Source organism: Cygnus atratus, chromosome 2, assembly GCF_013377495.2.
Source record: "Cygnus atratus isolate AKBS03 ecotype Queensland, Australia chromosome 2, CAtr_DNAZoo_HiC_assembly, whole genome shotgun sequence".
NCBI classification, from domain to species: Eukaryota; Metazoa; Chordata; class Aves; order Anseriformes; family Anatidae; genus Cygnus; species Cygnus atratus.
Genome location: NC_066363.1, coordinates 96254163 through 96273052, shown reverse-complemented (window position 1 = coordinate 96273052; position 18890 = coordinate 96254163). Strand labels below are relative to the sequence as shown.

The following is an 18890-nucleotide window of genomic DNA, read 5'->3' as shown; positions in this document are numbered from 1 at the left end:
ATTAGTAGTGGTTAACACATAGGACTTATACATATAAATGTATATCTTACATATATATATACACACACACGTATATTAAGTCAAAAACACTATTACAGTAGGTGAAAAAAAGTTTACCTTAAAAGAGCCAGAACTGAAGGATAGTATAAGCCAACTTTCACTTTATTCTCTTACTGGTCACATAAGAGAAGACAGAAGATATTTTCAGTACCACTTCAGTGTGCCTTAAGCATAGTCTGCTTACGTCTCTTGGGACATACCTCTGAGTTTGCAAGCAAGTAAACCTCTGCTGAGTTTGCTAAATTTTCCAATTATCTAGGCTAAATAAGTTACCTATAGTCCGTGCACTTCTCAGCTCAGAACTGAACTGACAGCACTGGGTTTTTATTATTAATCTTTATTTAGAAATAGGAGGAGACCAATTCATTATTCTTACATGGAAGGAGATTTTTGATTTCAATAGCCTTTGAGTAGGGCTCTGCAGCCACAGGCAATAATTTCCAACTACTTCTTGTAGCATGAATTTGAACTGCTGACTTCTATTATCCCTTCTGTTGTTAGCTCTTTGTAAAAGAACCAAAAGAACCAATACGAAGAGAATAGATTGCCAATATACAGAATGCAAAAATATTTAGGAAAACAACAGCTACCTGTTTTAAAAATATGTTTAAGCAGCACGGGAAACATGAACTTTACAACCTTTCCACAAATACAGAAATGTCAGCCACATGGAGAAATAAATAACAGGAATCCCATAACCAAATTTTTAATTAAAATAACCCTGTACAGAATTTGGATATAGTAAAATCAGCTACATTGAGTTCATATCAAGTAAAAGAACATTCTCAAACTTACAGAAAGTAAATGCTGCAGTATTAACTCTGCTAACTACCACGTCACTGTGTGCTGCCATTGCTTGGTCTTCTCAGAGTCCCACTTTCAGTCAGGATCCTTACAACATTTGGAATATCAATTCCTTTGTTAAAGGTTTAAAAAAAAACAAAAACAAAGAATAAGTGGTTTGATGATACATTTTAAAGCACAAGTTATACTGAAACATTTAGATGATGACATGAATTTGGAGCTTTTCTTATTAAATGAAAAATACTCTAACACTTAAAAAATGGAATGTGTTACTTAATTGCCTGGAAACCATTAACCATATTCCTGTGAACAGCTCTAATGTTTCAGTAAAGGGTCTGTCTAGCCCTTCTAATCTGTTGCTGACCTGCAAAGATCTGTAGCCGATGATAAGGAAAACATTACCAGACGTTCTCCATTTTAACACTGCACCAATAAGTCAGTGTTCCTTCATAGCACAAGCAAGAATGCTACGTTGCTTTGATTAAACTGATGCCCATGACTTTGGAGGAGGGAGGGAGGGGAAAAGTAGAAGAAACACAGGGTCAGCTTAAGTGGTAATAACAACCACTCAGTGGCCATAAACAAACGCTAAGGAAAGAGTAGGAATGGGACCTGAAGTGTGCCTGAAGCCTTGTGGATTATGGGAATATTATGCTCTCCCAACCTCAGATCATCTTTAGATCAGGAGACTTTTCAAGTCTGATAGGGCACACTTCTAAACCTTTTGCAACTCTAAATTCCTTTATACAAAATGATGGAAACAGAACTGTATGCTCTATTCCAGACACAAGCAAAGCATGAGTTTATGTGACAGCAAAATAGTAACTCCCCTTTCTCCTTCCATTCGTTCCTTAATTCTTTGCATTCAGTTTATTCTTCTAACTGATAAGTTGATATTTCCACTAACCTGATGAGGAGCATTTGAACTTCAGTCAACCAACACTTCAACTGATTTGAATAATGTTGCGATCACAATTTTGGCATCCAGATATTCATCCCTTTTTCCAGGTCACTTAAACAGCACAGGCTTTAAGCACAGGCCTACAGAACCTCCTTACGCTGTAAAAAAACAATTGCCTGTTTGCTATCTGTTTCTTATCTGACTCCTTTGCTGACTCCTTTCAAAACAACTCCAGAAAGTCTGGAAGGAAGGATTTCTTATCATAAAATTCGTATACATCCCCACCACCAGCACGCTGAGCAGACCATATTTATCCAGGCGTCTACTAGTTTCCACCCTGTTTTCCTAAACAATTCTATTCACCTCTCCAACAAAAACTGGTAGTTTTGAGGATCACCTAGAACGCTGTACTGGCTCTGGACAGGATGGAGTTCACTTTCTCAGCAGCCCAAACAGTGCTGTGGTTTGGATTTGTAGCTAAAGCAGCACTGATAACACAGCAGTGCTTTCTCTAGTGCTGAAGTGGGCTTGTGCAGTGTCAAGGTTTTTTCTTTTTCCCCTCACTCTGTACTCCCGCAGTGAATAGGCTGAGGGGGAACGCAGCTGGGACAGCTGACCCCAATTGGCCAAAGGCATATTCCACACCATATAACATCATGCTCAGCAAGCAATAAAATTGGGTGGAGATAAGCTGGGGAGGGGGATGTTGTTCCCTCCCCCATCTCTGTCACTTAAATAAATTTTGTCATGCGTCAAATTTTTCTAACTTCTGCTCTTCCTATTCTTTTCCCTGTTTTTCACCAGTTATCACAGTTGAGATTCTCTTTTTTCTCTAATAACAATATGCTTGATTTTAGTTTACTGTCTTTTACCATGTAGATGTTAAATAGGCACAAATGAGAAAACAATTAAAAAAAATCAGTGTTTATTAACACCTTCACAGGAGTGCAGCCATTTTGAATTACCATTCCTAAACTGGCTCCTGAAAAAAATAAAAGGGGAAAAAAACCTCTCCCTAGTATCTCGAACTTCTTAATGTTTCACAAAGCTAACAGAATTGTTATGTATATTTTCATATGCGTTTGCATGCGCCTTCATGTATATGTGAATTACCTCTGAAAGCTGGGTTTGCTGCTGCTATTTTGTGTAGAGTAGCAGTAACTTCCTCAACATTCATATTTCTTACACTGTTCAAAAATTCAGCAGTGATGTTGTTCTCATATGCTGCTTCCCAAGTGCCAGCTGAGAAGTTTTGCAGGTCATCTTCCTCAGTTACTGATAAAGACTTCTTAGCTGATCGGCTGCTTGAATAGTCTTAAAGAAAATCAATACTGTTTTTCAGTTCGAGAAGATTCTGAATAGTCTTCATTACTTAGTTATCTAACTAGGGCTTTTTAAAACGTTAATTTCCAGTTTTGCACAGCATCATTGGTAAGGTTCACACCTGGCTTCGCTAATAATATTTTCATACAACTGAGAGTTAGATACGCTTTTTATTTACAGAAAATCCTTAAGAAACAAGGGTGGCAGGTGGGTGAAAGCTCTTTTCTTTATGGCTTACAAATGGAACTAAAAAGGAACTAAAAGTTCCTAGTCTTTCATATTATAAGCAATTACAATTTTTTTATTAGTACTGTATTGAGGTTTACAAAAGTTAAGTTCTTTGGAGAAAAAATGTCACTGCATAACAAAAAAAACCAACATATATGAAATAGATACGCTTAGTACTCCATGCATTTTTCTCTCCAAGTTTAGGACAAAATTTCCCACCACATGGCATGTGAAAACTAACCATTTATTTATATTAAGAAGGAAATTCTCTCAAAGAAATCCAAGATTCTTTGAAAAAATTCCTCAGAAGTACTGAGGTCAAGTAGTAGCAATATTCAGCTCTTAAACAGAATTTTCCATCCTCTACAACATAATTGTATTTCCACTAATACCTTGCTTGGACTAAACCTGCACTAAGCCTCTTTTCCACCAAGAAGAGAAAAAGATGCGCAAAAAAACTGCCAGTTATACTGTGAAAGACTCCTTAGAAACAATTGATTCTGGACAGAGGAAAGTCAGAGTCAATACTAACTCAATTTCTCCTCAAATCCTACAGTTAAGCAGGATGAATGTTTTCGAATAGGCTGTCCTTTCTAACATCTGTAGAGGAAAACAAACAAACAAACTATTAATCTATGTTACTTGACCTTAGCTTTATTCTGCTTTTAAGCTCTACTTAAGAAGCAGGAAAAAAAAGAAAAAAAAGCTTTTTAGAATTTAATCTTAATCAGTGTTAAGAGTAAAGCACATTGAAGACTGCAATGCTAACATTACCAGTATCAGAATCACTAATGTCTGCAGAATTCAGGTCAGGTTGCTCCATGGAATGTTCCAATACTTCTCCTCCATTATGTTCAGTATCTAAGAGATCCTAAGAGTTTGAAAAAAAGATGAGTTCAGAACTTCATCAAAACAACACCCTAAAATGACAAACTGCTACATTTTAATGACCACAGAAACAGATGAGAGATCAGTATTTCTGCTACCCTATTTGAGAAAAAATAACATTTCTTTGAAAATTGTATGGCTGGAAATTAACTTTGATGCACACACTGCTCATGGTATTTGTCTACATCTAAAAAGCACTATATTAGGCTTAGTGATACTTACACAACCTAATTCTCCACCTGTCAGATCTAAAAAGGAAGTATTTTACACTAAAAATATATTTTAAATTATCTGTTGAAAGATCACGGTTTAGGGTATTCAAGTGTTTTCCCACATCAAGATTTTTTTATTTTATTTTTCTACAACTAATAGATTAGAAGTTACTTCGGTTAGGACTTGATGGTTTTGTAGCACGTCAACTTCTGCCCTCTTTCCATACGAATAAAACAACAAAAAAAGTCTTATATAAAAGAACAGCAGGGATAAGGTGAAAGTAAACTTATTAAAGAAGTAAAAAAATGTAAATAATAAACGAGAATTATAGACATGAAATTTACCACAGAGAAATACTGCCTTTTGAGGCAGAAAGAAAGCAATAGAGGAAAGATGTAATACGGAGAGCAAAGATAAACCTTACAGCAAAATCCTGAACTAAGAAAGGCTTTTCAAGACAAAACAAAACAAAGCAACAACAAAACCACTCTTATTTTCCTTGAATCATAGAATGGCTCAGGTTGGCAGGGACCTCAAAGACCACCCAGTTCCAACCCCCCTGCCATAGGCAGGGACGCCACCCATTAAATCAGGTTGCTCAGGGCCTCATCTGGCCCTGAGCATCTAACCTGGTCTGGTTCCCTCCAGCTTGTTAGGCTGGTACTTAACTCTTATTTGGCATTTTCCACTCAGGCTCAACTTTTAAACAAAAAAATAGTTAAGTAACTGTAGCAGGAGGACTAGCTGTTGTGGCAAATGAGAGTTTTGTTCAATACTGACAGTTCTATGAGAAAAATTAGCAGTGTTTCCAAAGACAAATATGGTAAATGGATTACCACAAGAGGTTCCTGCCATCCCTGTTGGCAACGGTGCAACGAATAAAAAATCATTCCAAGTGTGAAGTCTGAAGGTACAACATAATGTGAACTGGAGAGATAGGGAGTGCAAATGGCTACTGCAGCAAGCTCAGAGAAGTACTCAAAACATTCATGTTTTGACTGACTTATCTTTACACAGACACCAGTAATGACGGGAGCAGGGAGGAACTGGGTTTTTAATAGCAGAACAAAACTGTGTAAGAAAATTGATGTCAGTGTCTGATTACACAGTGAACAAAGTGAGGTCAAGACTGGGAAAGGAAAAAGAGAACAAAATTATCACGGAGGTCAGAAGAGATGAGAAAACCGTAAGTTAGGATTAAAAAGGGGGTAAAAACAGCAGAAAAACAAACAAGGAAAAGCATGGGAAATAAAGGACAAAATTATTTTTGGCTTCTATTTAAAAAAAAAAAAAGCACACCTTTGGAGACAATGCATTAAGACTCCTCAACAGAAAAGTGGTGAGTTTATCCTATCATAACTACAAAAATTCTTCAAGCATTTAATGGTCACAACTTTCAATACGGTTGGCGTGGCAATTTTAACTATAAATAAACCATCTGCAACAATAAAAATACGTAATCACAGGAATCTACAGACCTGTAGAACAAAAATAAAACAAAATCCACATTACTTTTTTTGATGCAGACTGCTGACGATATTCCACCAGTGCATCTGTGAGAGTCTGTGTTACTTTTAGGATAAAAGCAGCATCGTCTTCATTCAGTATCTCAAAACTTTGCTAGGGGAAAAAAAAAAAATCCACAACATAAAAATTTTGCCTTTGAAAGATACAAATACCATAATGTATAAACAAATCCTGCAGGAACCTTGTTGTTTTTTATATCTTTATTCTTCTGTCAGATGTGGCTAATGTTACAAAGTAAATAAAGTTTTATTTTTAATCCCATAAATTGTAGGGAGAAGGCACAAGGTCACAGAGAGGGAGAAATGGGAGAGGATCCTAACAGAATGATGCTGTGGTTACCTGATACAATCATTTGAAAAGGAACAACCCAGGAATGTTCCTGTAAATACATACACGAAAATGCTTTTCCTTAAGTATTTTGATTCTCTTCCCAAGATACCTGCATATGAACAAATGCGTACAATTTCCCTGAGGCAATTAGGTCACAACCCATTTCTCCACAACGTAGCAAAAAGCCAGGACAGTACTGAACTTGAAGATATTTAACAAATTGCCTTATAGTAATTCTCCTCTCCTTCCAAAGAAGCCTAAGGAAACAGTAGAGTCTCTGAAGCACTGAAGCTCTACCGGGGGAGAAAGTTCTGGTGCTAACAGCCCTCTCAAGGACAGATACACGCGTTGTTCTCTTGTCTACATTAATCAAGTTCCACTGAAAACAATTCCACTGGGCACAATATAAGAGAAGTACAGGTCTGTCCTAACAACTCAAAGTCTTCCAGATTAAAAGCAAACATCTTCAAACACTCCAGACAAAGGAAAAAAGTAAATCACCAATAACTAGCAATAAATTCATATGTAACAGCATAACTGGGGGTAGATTATATTTTCACACTAATAGTATTTGTCTCTTCAGGTTTGCACAAGTCATAACTTGTTAAAAAATAGGAAGAAAAGGAAGATTAAACTTGGGCAAAGATGTATCTGCAATCAGGTAATGAAAGAGATCCAATTATTTTAATGATAAAAGTTGAACATACAGCTCAGTTAAAAATTATTCAGTAAGAATAATCATTGAAAAACTGGAATTATGATATGAAGAGCAAATCCAGAAAGGATTCTTGTATAATTAACTTCCACTACATAAGACAACTTTTGTTTCAGAAGAGGAAGAGAAGATCAAAGTAAAAAAATCAAAAGAAACGCATCATGGAGTTTGTAAAGATATTAGTGTAAATGTTGATACTGAACAATTTTCAAACTGTCCAAAACAGACCGTTGTCCCAATCACATTCCCAACAGTCCTCCCCTGTTTTTAGAGGACAATCACACTACACAAGAGGATGCCTTGATTCACATTAGTTACTAGTAAGATACAATCTTTACAGTTTCCTCATTAAAAAGAGGAAAGAAATTACCATGCAGTAACAGGCTCACAGTAACTACCAGTTAAGATTTTCATTAATTTTGTCTCTAATGTTTTAATGAGATTACCATTTCCATATGCAAGATTGTGAATGTTGTTAATACATGTAACAGCTAGCAACTGCTAGTTTTCCCCTCTGTTTGCATTCCTGCTGTGAAATGTGCACAACACATTTTTGACAACTGAATTGAACTCAGCTGTTCAGTCAAACAAAGTGAATAGGTGGGATATTTTTGTGTTTGTTTGTTTCTAAAATATACAACCTGCATGTTATTCCTTAAAAACTGCTTCTTCCCCTTCTTCACAACCAAAATGTTTCAGTAACATTAACTAGTTCCTAATTAGTATTTGATTAGTAATTACTAATAAACTAATTATGAATCAGTAATTGTTAATTACTTAGCAACTCTATTAGAATTTTTCAGAGATGAAATTGCAAGGAAAGATTTAGCACTTACCAAATAACCCAACAGTTCTTCCTGACTAGTGAATTCCTCAAGATTTGCTGCAGGTTCTTGCTGTTTAACATAAACAAGATCTATTATGTGTACTATTTATAACTGAAATTAAACAGTAATAAGTATTATGGTTATTCTAGGTTCTTGCTCTAACTAAATTGTGTGTACTTGTACAGAAACATGTACTTGTGTTTTCACAACAAAATCAGAAAAAATGTGTTTTGTTTTTTTTTTTTTTTAAAGTTTTCTTAGCAACTTGTAGGTAACTTATTGTTGATAATATTAGCAATTTGAATAAGCAAAAGAAAACATAATTGCTGTATATCAAAGTAATTATTTTCCCAACTATGTGTAAACTGGAACAACCCATTAAAAGAAAAATATTCACCTCAAATTCCTCGGTTTCTTCCTGCAATTGTTTATTGGTCTCACACCTTAAGATAGAAAATATACACATTATTTTTTTGTTGTATATAAAAATAATATACACACACAGTATCCAAATGGTTGATCTATTAAAGGTGTGTCAGTCAATAACTCAGTAATTAGTTTAAATTACTGACACACTACAGACTGTATACTTCGAAAGGTCACACATTTCCTTGCAGACATCCTAGTGGTTCCAGATATAATCATAAAATACATTTATGATTTTTTTAGTGTAATTAGCTACATAAGTTCCAAAACACAGAGTTAAGAAAAAAGTTTGATATTGGTAATAAAAGCTGTAAACGTGCATTGCAGAAAGACAATGCCCCTAATTACAGTACAATTTTTTATTAGCACTTCACAAATTTGTGTTTAAAAACAGTTGGTCAGAAATAGTAGTATTTTATAATGTAGCCACAGGAATACTGAGCATACAAAGCCTCATAATTAACTCCAAAGTAACAGAATTTCTCAGACTGATGTTGCAGAATTGTTAAGTAGAAGCATCATTTGACTGTTTGCTGTCAAATGAAAATCAGATCTTACTTCTTTTGAGAAACTTTACATTGAATTCACATTTCAGAAGTCTCACAAAAATAAACAGGAAGGAACAAGCTGAAGTGCTATTTTAGTGACTGTAACTTCCAAATTAGTCTCTCACTGAACACCTGACTGCTCATAATTACCCAGGACCTATCTGAACAACTAGATTAATGAGAGATGTGTGATTTTCCACAGGATTCTGTTCTTAAAATTTAAAGTATAGGACTGCACAATGAGGATCAGTGTCAGGTAAAACTTTCAGAACCTCAATGTGGATGTCCAAGATTGTATTAGTTTCCTATCTTTGACATTTTTACAAACAAATTTACTCTCAAGATAAATAACTAATATAGTTATTTGAAAGCTAGACAAATACATATAAAGATTCATAAACCTAGGCTTAAATCTGGTTTCAATTAGTCCTTTTCCTTAATGGTTGGTTGGCCCACAGAGAGAGAGAAGTCCTACAAAAAACACATTTCGGGAACAAGAAAATTTCTCCTTTTACAGCTAACAGTAAATAAGAAAAAGGTGGCTAGCCCTTCATGTCTGACAGAGAAACAACTGGTTTAAAGTCAGGAAACATTCTAAGAGAACGCCATTAAAGCAAAATCAAAGAACTAATTGTTGAAACATGAGTCTTAAGACTCATCAATATATGTATATCCCTTATCAGCTGCTTTCCTGTAGTTCCTGGTGTTGCACAAAGATGACTGATGTTGAAGCCATCTCTCCCACACAAGGTGGATAATTCAAACTAAAAACTCACAGCACTGCTATTAATAAGGACTTTTACAAACAGCAAGCAACTTAGTTCTATCATTTAAGAACCACATATAATATTTATTATTGTTCCTCCGTGAAATCTTTTGTAAAGATGATACCCAATTGTTGCAGCTATTCACTGATTATCTTTTCCTTCTAAAATTACATACAGTTCATATACTGCCCTAATTGTCTAACATGAACCTGTAAAAGTGAGTTTTTTAATGCGCTAGCAAAGATTCTTTTTGAATTTGTGATAAATCAGGATTACACCTTAAGGATAACACAGCCAAAACAAAAACTAGTTGCATCTACAGCAAAATCTGAGGTGAATTTACATGCGCTAGGTTTTCTGTTGCCGACAAAAGCTTATGGAAAAGCACATATTTTCAGAAGACAAACATTCTACTATTACAGCACACATCTATTCTTCACAGCACACTGTGCAAATCCCATGTCAGCAGACACCACCTACAACAGTTTCCTCTGAGTATATTTAAAGGGTTTTTGGGGCGGTGGATTTTTTTTTTTTTTTTTTTTTTTTTTTTTTTTTTTTTTTTTACTTTTCAGAATCGTTGCCTTTGCTGTCTTCTTCAGTCTTGTTGTCTTTGCTGCTTTCAATAGGCTTATTAGTTTCAGCCTTCTCATCTGGTTTTGCCTGTTCTTGATGACTTTTTTCCGGCTCCTCTTGAACAGTCTTTTCTTCAAAAATGATAAAAACAGTATTATTAGTAATGGTTTTCTAGTGTACTAATTTAAAAGTATTCTTTGCTCATATATTTTAAAGACAATATTAATAAAACCTAAAGGTGAAAGGAAGGTATCTTGAAGAAATAAAAATTAAATAAAAACAGAACCTAAAAATCAAAGGCTTGGTTCAGCCATGAACCATTCAGCCATGAAGCATGTCTATATTTCTGGTAAGAAATATTCTGAATGAGAATAATTATAATGCATTTAGACAGTAGCCCAATTTCCCCTTTGATATTAGTTTACAACCAAGCAGTAACTTCTGATGTTTCTTCAGTTACAAAGCATTCACTAATTTTTACTCTTTAATCTGGTTTTGTTTTCAAGAAAACAAACATTAGTCAAATATATTAGATGTTCAAAAGAAATCTAAGCAATTTATTTCCTTTTGATTCTCCTTGTGCCCTAAGCAAACAGACTGGCATACAGCTCTTCCCTATTTTTGTTCCTGACAATGAAGAATGCCTAATGTGTCCAAAAGAAGCCTGGGGCCCTTCTCATAGAAATATTCATAGTAAAAACTTCTTCTTATGAATTTTGTTTCTGTTATGAAGTATCCAGCTATAGCAACTTTAAGTAAACCTGGAGAGTTTTCTTTACAAACACTAGAATTATGCTTTCTGTCTGCCACAGATCCCAAACACATCCATGCACTGTACATGCCGCTTCTATAGCGGAACATAGCTATAGAAATTATACAAAAAGTACATATAGAGGAAATAATTCATGCTTTGTTACGAGTTAAATATATATATGTACAGCCTTATTCTCTAACCTTGAATAGGGTCTGGCATCTTTCCATCCTTATTTTTACAATCTGTTTCTTCTTCATTACTAAGCGACGTATCCACATGCTGAACTTTAGCTTTTGAAGGGCTGTCATCTGCATTAGGATCTAAACAAATGCATTCAAAATGTAGCAAAATGGACATTATCTTGATAAAAATGAAAAAGAAATTAGTTCTAGCGGTTCTAAAAGTGCACCTGAATTTTAACTAGCTGCTTCTGTGCACAAATAGAAACAGTTACAAACATCAGAACAATTTTAGAAGCATTATTCTGTGATAACGTATTAAATATGAACTAGACGTTTTAAATATTTTATACCCTGGTTACAATTACATACATAAACTACTTTCTTAACATAATTAAATATTATAAATTATAGTAGCGTGCTACATGGTCATGTGCAAAATTAGACACATTAAACACAAGGATTTTGAACAGGATTCAACTTATTTCAAAACTCCTTCTTAGATTCCAAATGGTTCTTTCTTTTTCAGAGTATGACACTGCTAATTGAGATCATTATACAAATACTCTTCTCATTACTTCTACTGAGCTATTTTAAAACACAGTTTAGACATTAATATGCAATAAAACTATTTACATTAGTTTTAATTCAAGTCTGTATTTCCATGCAAGTCTGAGAATGAGAGTTTCATAGAAATTCTTATCCATTTTCTAGAATAGCATGCAGTTGGACTGTCTGTCCGTCCAGATGGTATTGTACAGCAAGTTTTGGAAGATTGATTAAACTGAGTGAAGAAGTCTCAGAGATACCACGTTCCTACAGCTTTGTGAGAATCAAAGGCTGGTAAAACTGGAAAAGTTTTCCTCCACAGATAAGAGCTTTGGCTGTGCTTTAAGGATTCCATCTGGCTTTCTGGACTGCAGGTTAAATGCACACACTGAGGTCCAACCTGCTCATTCCGCCCAGTTCACCAAAATGCCTGTGAGCAGCTGGCACTGCAGAGAGTACAGCTGTTACCAGGTAAAAAGGTAAATGTGAGGAAAACGTGAGGAAAAAGGCAAAGTGAGGAAGGCTTTGTGGGTGAAGGGGAGAATGGAAAGAGAGAGAAAGAGCCATAAAAAAGGTCTTTCTAGTTGCTCCTGAAAGAACTTGCCCATCCATCAAATTTTCAGTATACATCAACCTTACAAAACGCAGCTCAGAACATACGCGCACACTACCATTCTGACCAAATCTTTCAACCTGCCCTGAAAGAAAACTATCTTAGATCACAGCAGGTTTACAAGTTACATCCCACTGAGCACACTTACATTCTTGCCATCTCTTCCTCATCATCGGGGCATCCGTAACAACCTATAAATAAAAACCATTTACGTTAGCTATTTTGTGGATACAGTTTTAATTTAGGTATTTCATCAAATATTTATTTTTTTAAAGATATGACCGATAGTGGTACACACAAGTGTAAACCACTGAACGGACATGCAAGAGTAGTTACTTGAACAGTTATTTACTACAATTAAACCTGTTTTAAGAGCTTAAAAAAAATAAAATAGCTGCTTTTAGAAAAAAAAAAAAAACAATAAAATTAATTTATAACAGTTTATATACCCTCTACTTAAACATTCCTTAAATCAAGAACAATTTTTTTATGGATGTAGTGAAACAGTTCATGGAAAGACAAAACAGTCTACGAAATATAAATGGAATTAATTATTTCTATGCCCATGACGAAAAATCTGAAACATACATATATGCATGTATGATTACCATCAACATAATGTAATTAATATTCTCCCAGTATGTTTATTTGCTTGCAAATAATAATAGTCTGCATGCAAACAGATTTCAGATTTAAGCACTTACAATTTTGCTGAAAGACAACCCTTGCATAATTAAGTAGGATTTGGGGCTTGTACAGAAAGAATACTTACTAGCATTAGATCTTGCCAAGAAACACTGCTTAACAAGCAGGCTGTTTACACATTGAAATTGATGCAGAGCACAAATTTAAGGTATGCCAAAAAGAACACTAGGCACCTGAATTAAGTTGTCATGAACCACAGTAGTGAGGTACACCTGAAGAAGAAGCTTTACCAATATCCTGGCCAGATAAAGCTGGTAAACGTTTCTAAACATTATTGCAGTATAAACAACAACTGAAAGCAATATGAAGATAACTTCATAAGAACATGCTTCTAACAGTGCAACCCCTCAACAGTTTCAGCTCATGGTGCTCCTATGAACCCATGCCATTGCTGAGAACCTCACATCCACCTGCAAATTTGTATACTTTCCCGTGTATATCACTGATTTTTTTCATCTGTTTCTTTTGTGAACTGCCACAGGATGCTAACAGAGCAGAAACTCTAACCTAGAAAAGTATAAAGGTAGCTTCCTAGCAACAATTAAACAAATTGTTTTACATACACACACACAACTGGGAATTGGCTAAATATTAATACAGATATTTTGTATATTTGTGCTCCCTAGAGTTGTATTTCTGTATAGTCAGATAGCATGAGTATTATTTCAAACAAGAGAAATACTTAAATACTTATGATGGGAATGACCAATGCGAAATTGTATACAGAGTAATCTTGGAAGAAATATTAAAAAGACAAAAGCACTTGTAGTAAAGGTTAAAAAAAAAAGATTTTTTTTCAGTTTATAAGTGTATAACTTCTGGCATCCTTAAGAAATGTACCTTCATTTGTTTTCTTCCTTCTTTCTTCTCAATTGTTAATGCAACTTGCCTAACTTTTCTGTTGAGTTCAGAGCCTTTACCCTTAACTTCATCAGATTCTGCTATCTCAGGATAATGTTGTTTCTAAAAAAAAATAAGATGCAAATCATGAAGTCATGCTTTATCCTATGCAATTCTTTCAAGACCTAGCACAGAAAGAGAGAATCATGGGAGAAAAATCAACCTGGATACATAAAAAACAGAAGTTCCTGAAATGTTTAGGTATAGAATTGCAGACTAATTGAGGGGACTGAAGCTGAATCTTCAGCTGAATCTGCTCAAAGCAGGCTTGACATTCAACTCTGAACTGGCTGCACACGGCTTTTTCTACTTGGGTCTTGAAAACCACAGTAGACAGATTCTACAATCTTTCTGGGCTACCTGCTCCAATGCCTGACTGTTCTCACAGCAAAAAACTTCTTTCTTATGTAAAGCCAGAAATTCCCCTGCTTGAATAAAGTTTCCGGCCACGCACGTCCATGAAGGGCCTGATTCTGACTTCTTAATAACCTCCCCTGAGGTACCGAAGGGCTGCTACTAGATCCCCCTGCAGCTTTTTCTTCTCCAGCCTGAACAAGCCCAATTACCTTAGCCTCTTCTCACAGGGAGAGTGCTTCAGTCTCCTCACCATCTTGGCAGCTCTCCACTGAACTTGCTTAATTTCATCAATAACTTTATGGTTTGCAGAAGCACAAGGCTGGACACAGTATTCTAGATACGGCCTAAGAAATACTTCTAGATACGGCCTAAGAAATAGTCTCCTGCCTACAGTTAATCCATCCCAGGTGCATGACCTAAAAGTTACCCTTCTTGAATTATTATTACATTTTACAGTATTTAGGAATGTAACACAGATGGTGTAAACAGGAAGTACAAGAGCTAAGAACAATAAAACCACCAATACAAGTCTCACTGAGCATATCCAGCTGAATTAATGAACAGAAACAGCAAGATCTTTAAGAAGGACATTGTTGCAGAACCAAAACAATACACCCTGTAACAACATTAGGTCCTAAGATATCTAAAAGATGGAACAATTTCTTCATTGATTCAGTTCTTTACAATAATTTTAAAAAATTAGTTATAATCCTACTTCTAGTCAATTACAGCTGTGCATTTCCTTTTTGGCATTGTTAGTCAGCCAAAATAAGATACAGTAACAACTCAGTGTCAGCAACGCACCTGCACACACATTATTGACGAGGTGAATTTTAAATCCACTTATTAGACCATCAACATGTAAGACTGCAGTACAAATTTACATATTTTCACAAAACCTTATGCAACAGCTTAAAAACACCAGATTTTTTATTAAAATCTGACTAGCAAATTCTCTACTTAAACCATTATACCAATAATAATAATAATAATAATTAAAAAGAAAAAAAAAAACACACATCTTTACTGTAAAAACTTACCAAGTATGCCAGTCTATGCTTGGAGCCGCAAACGTGCATGAACATGTTACTCAGTCCTGTTTTACAGTGGCACAGTTGACACTCATAGAGAAAAGGGAAATTGTCTTTTGATCGGTATTCGATTATATAATTAAGTCCTGCATTGATTAAAAAAAAAAAGTTAGAAAATTTGATGTTTGCTGAAACAATGTGTTCTACTTGTTTCTTAGGCTCCAAAATATAATCAGTGCTAGCTACAAAAGAGGTATTAAAGGAAACTATCATTACTGCGTGTCAAACATGTGGATTAAGATTTTTTTTAACTATGAGTTATTTCATCTTTTGGTTGTCTAGACTTCTTCAACATCAAACACATAAAACCAAATTTCTTTGAGATGCCTTATTTTTACCACAGCACTTGACAAAATGGAAAAAAAATCCCTTAAAAATTAATAGCAACAATTCTTTTGTTACTATTTGTACATTTTAATACATGCTCCTGTAGTTATTCTTCTAGTCCAGTACACTCTCCCTTCCCTCCACAGGGCTGGCAGCTACAATTGGACAAAAATAGTAAAGCTCATTTAAGTCCAAGTTTCCTTCTATCATATCACCTTAGACTGTTTACAGACCATACTCTCAGAAGCATTCTAGGCTAAATCTAACAGTTTTGTCACTAAGATCGGTCCCTTTTATACCATACTACTAGGTACTCAATGTAAAGTTAGTAAAAATCATAACGTGCATTAAAAGTTTACATTTTTACGATTAACTCAATACTCTTTTAAAGATAAACATCACACAAGCAAGCTATTACAGTATTAAAAACCCTCACCGAGTGCAGGTTCTGAATCTTTACATGTGTTAAGTTGCTCTTCCAAAGTCTGTCCATGAAATCTCTCTGGCTCAGTTTGCACTGTAAGATAAGGTCAATTTCATGTAATCTCACATCATCCATCGATCAGTCTTAATGGTCTCAAAATATCTCCAAAATGAAACAAAGTCCTGACTCTAACCTTCGGCCTAGAGAAAACATGCTAAGTAATTCACGTATAAAGTGAATCCCTGCTCATAAAGAGCCCCACAGCCCAAATCAAGTCAGTTACTGAGAAACTTTATCCCCAAAATCATATTTTCACTTGTTTTATAACATCTTGTGTGCAAATATTATTCTATGTATTATTACAAATATTTACTGTAAATGGGAAATACAATGAATAGAAATGAACTCCAAACAACCTTCTAAGATCTAGACATCTGTACCTCAAAACATTTCATTTCTCTCTACACTTTTTTTTTTTGACATTAAACATTCTTACCATAATCAGGAAGTTTTTCAGGTGTTTTCACTTGATCTCCGGTGCCACCTGCAGCTTTAACTAAAACAAAAACACACACACAGAGACAAAAAAAACAGAAGTGGAAATTTGGTATAATATATATATATTTTTTAAAGAAAACTACAGACAACAAACATGTTTTGTTTTGAACGTGCTACATGATTTTGGGGATAAAAAATATTTATACCAAACAACAACAAACTTATTTCATGTCAGCCAGTTCAATGAAGCAGGCAGAGGCAAACCAATGCAGCCTCTAGTTACCTTATAACACGGGTTTTAACACACAACACAAAATTAAATTCTTAAATAGTGGCTTAAATTCTAAGCAATTTTGACTGTAATTTAATTTATATAAAGACAACCTGCAACAAGGAGAAAGTCTGACTGATTCTCTATGATGCCCATACCTTTTATTCTATAATTAACAAAGCTTTATTTCATAAATTTCAGGGCTACTTTAATCCAATACATCACAGAAATTCAATTTAAATCCACTGATCTTGAGACGCTTAAACCTCCTGCCTGTCAAGACACTTGATTCAGGCCAATAACCTCCCTGTCCTTTTTAAAAGCTCTACAGCTATCCCCTTCCCAGTCAAGTATTTTTTTTTTTTTTCTGTTGGCATATGGCATGTGTTAGGGCTGTGGTTGCAGAACGTTAAGAAAGACAGAGATAATAAGATAACAGCCACGTAACGTGATCTGTCATCGAAGAACTGTGAGAGGGAGAGAGATCTATATAAGATGGGACTGGGGCGGGGTGGGGGGAGTGGAATGCCAATGCATGCAAAGGAAACAAGCTGTCATGAAGAGAAAACTACAAAGACTAAGAATATAAATCATATTCTGGTCACTAGAACTCATCTACTTTTTTTAGTGTCCAATCAATCTGGGAAAAGGGAGCAGGGAGGAAGAGAAAAAAGACGTGTTGACCAATTCACCTCTAAACATTTCAGGGCATCTATGCTGATTAATATCTAATTGCTTAAATTTGCTTTGAAGACTGTACAAAATATCCCAGACTGGGTAGGTGCAATGACAATGCATACTTGGGCCACAACTTTCAAACTAAATCCCAGGAGCAGTGCACTGCGCAAACCTGTATCACTGTACAAACCAGTAAATACGTTTTGGTGCGTTATAAAACACAAGTAGGAAAAGTTATAGTTAAACCCTCATTCCTAGTGGAACTAGACTAGTTCATAAAAAAGTAAGTTTTAGTGATAATTTAAACCTATTAGAAGCACTTTGCTTCAGCTAAACAAAAATATCTGTAATGAGATCTTTAAAAAAGCAAATATAAAGCATGTGCAGAACACATACATTTAGGAAGTATATATATATTTTAAATGTAATTTCAATCTTGAATGTCTTTGAGGTTGCTCAAATTTTTAAATGTAAGCGATCATTAGTATTGTAGCTAGTGCATTTTAACAAACTTCGCTCACATTATTGATTTTTCACTGTAGGATTATACAGTTACGTCACCAAAGAACCTAGGTCAGGTCTTAAAGCACAGATCTTGAGAAAGGCTTTTTCTTGTTTCATAAATACCTAAATTGGGGCAGGGAGAAAGCTGCACCTATAATATAGGATAGGAACTAAAAAAATCTTGCACTTACCAATACCATGAGCTTTCAGTGCTTCTTCCACCTAAGTTAGTGAATTATCAACAACCAAGGAAAAAAACCGGTCACTTAAGATTCAAAAGATAGCAAAGTAAAAGTATCTTTGTTTATTAAATGAGTTAGATTAACACTAACACCTTAGATCACCTCAAGAAAATTACAGTATACTCAAAAATATATTTTCCCTAGGTACTCTACCATTTAAATAATTCCATTCTGCATTTATTATCGGTCCTGTATTCTGATGTATTCTCTGTCTCTACTAATCCAGAATACAAAATGCAAAGTTTTATCCATCTTTTCTGATGGTACCAATGTACAAAACTAAGTTCCACTTTATTGCAGTAAACAAAATAGCAAAGCAACAAAACAAGTTAAATATCTGAAATTGCACACTCTAAAAAAGATATTTCAATACTCCATTCTATTGCTAAATAAATCTATAAATCCGACAAAAGGTGCACTCAAAAACTGATCTTACCGTCTTATGCTTGAATCCAAGGAAGTGAGTCTGCAAGTTTAATGCAGAAGCACACCAGATTTTGCAAATCTAGGTTAAAGAGAAGAAGTGTTTCTAGCAGTGCACATAAACCAACAGAAAAAAAAAATACAACTGATATCAAAACAAATCACGACCGCTGTTAAAATGTCAGCGTAGGCAAGTTCCATAAAAGTACTATTTCTCTAAGACAAACTAAAGAACTTTACTA

At 34.9% G+C, this 18890-nt stretch overlaps 1 protein-coding gene across 6 annotated transcripts in view; it reads right to left on the bottom strand.

Annotated features, from left to right (window-relative positions):
- Positions 1-750: 750 nt before the first annotated feature.
- The window catches only part of LOC118249965 (uncharacterized), a 21949-nt gene continuing 3809 nt past the window's right edge, over positions 751-18890 (bottom strand). For 5 of the 6 annotated variants that reach the window (XM_050708718.1, XM_035550501.2, XM_050708719.1 and 2 more), the window contains 15 exons: positions 18662-18730; positions 18175-18205; positions 16529-16588; positions 16045-16125; positions 15231-15367; positions 13774-13896; positions 12377-12419; positions 11088-11207; positions 10126-10264; positions 8214-8259; positions 7826-7885; positions 5930-6037; positions 4091-4187; positions 2879-3079; positions 751-976 (listed from right to left, as the gene is read on the bottom strand). In XM_050708718.1, coding sequence (XP_050564675.1) covers positions 897-976; positions 2879-3079; positions 4091-4187; positions 5930-6037; positions 7826-7885; positions 8214-8259; positions 10126-10264; positions 11088-11207; positions 12377-12419; positions 13774-13896; positions 15231-15367; positions 16045-16125; positions 16529-16588; positions 18175-18205; positions 18662-18730 — 1395 coding nt within the window. In that variant the 3' untranslated portion in view covers positions 751-896. Of the gene's footprint in view, positions 977-1771; positions 1924-2878; positions 3080-4090; positions 4188-5929; positions 6038-7825; positions 7886-8213; positions 8260-10125; positions 10265-11087; positions 11208-12376; positions 12420-13773; positions 13897-15230; positions 15368-16044; positions 16126-16528; positions 16589-18174; positions 18206-18661; positions 18731-18890 lie in introns of all 6 variants that reach the window. The other variant, XR_004779262.2, reaches the window with a different exon arrangement.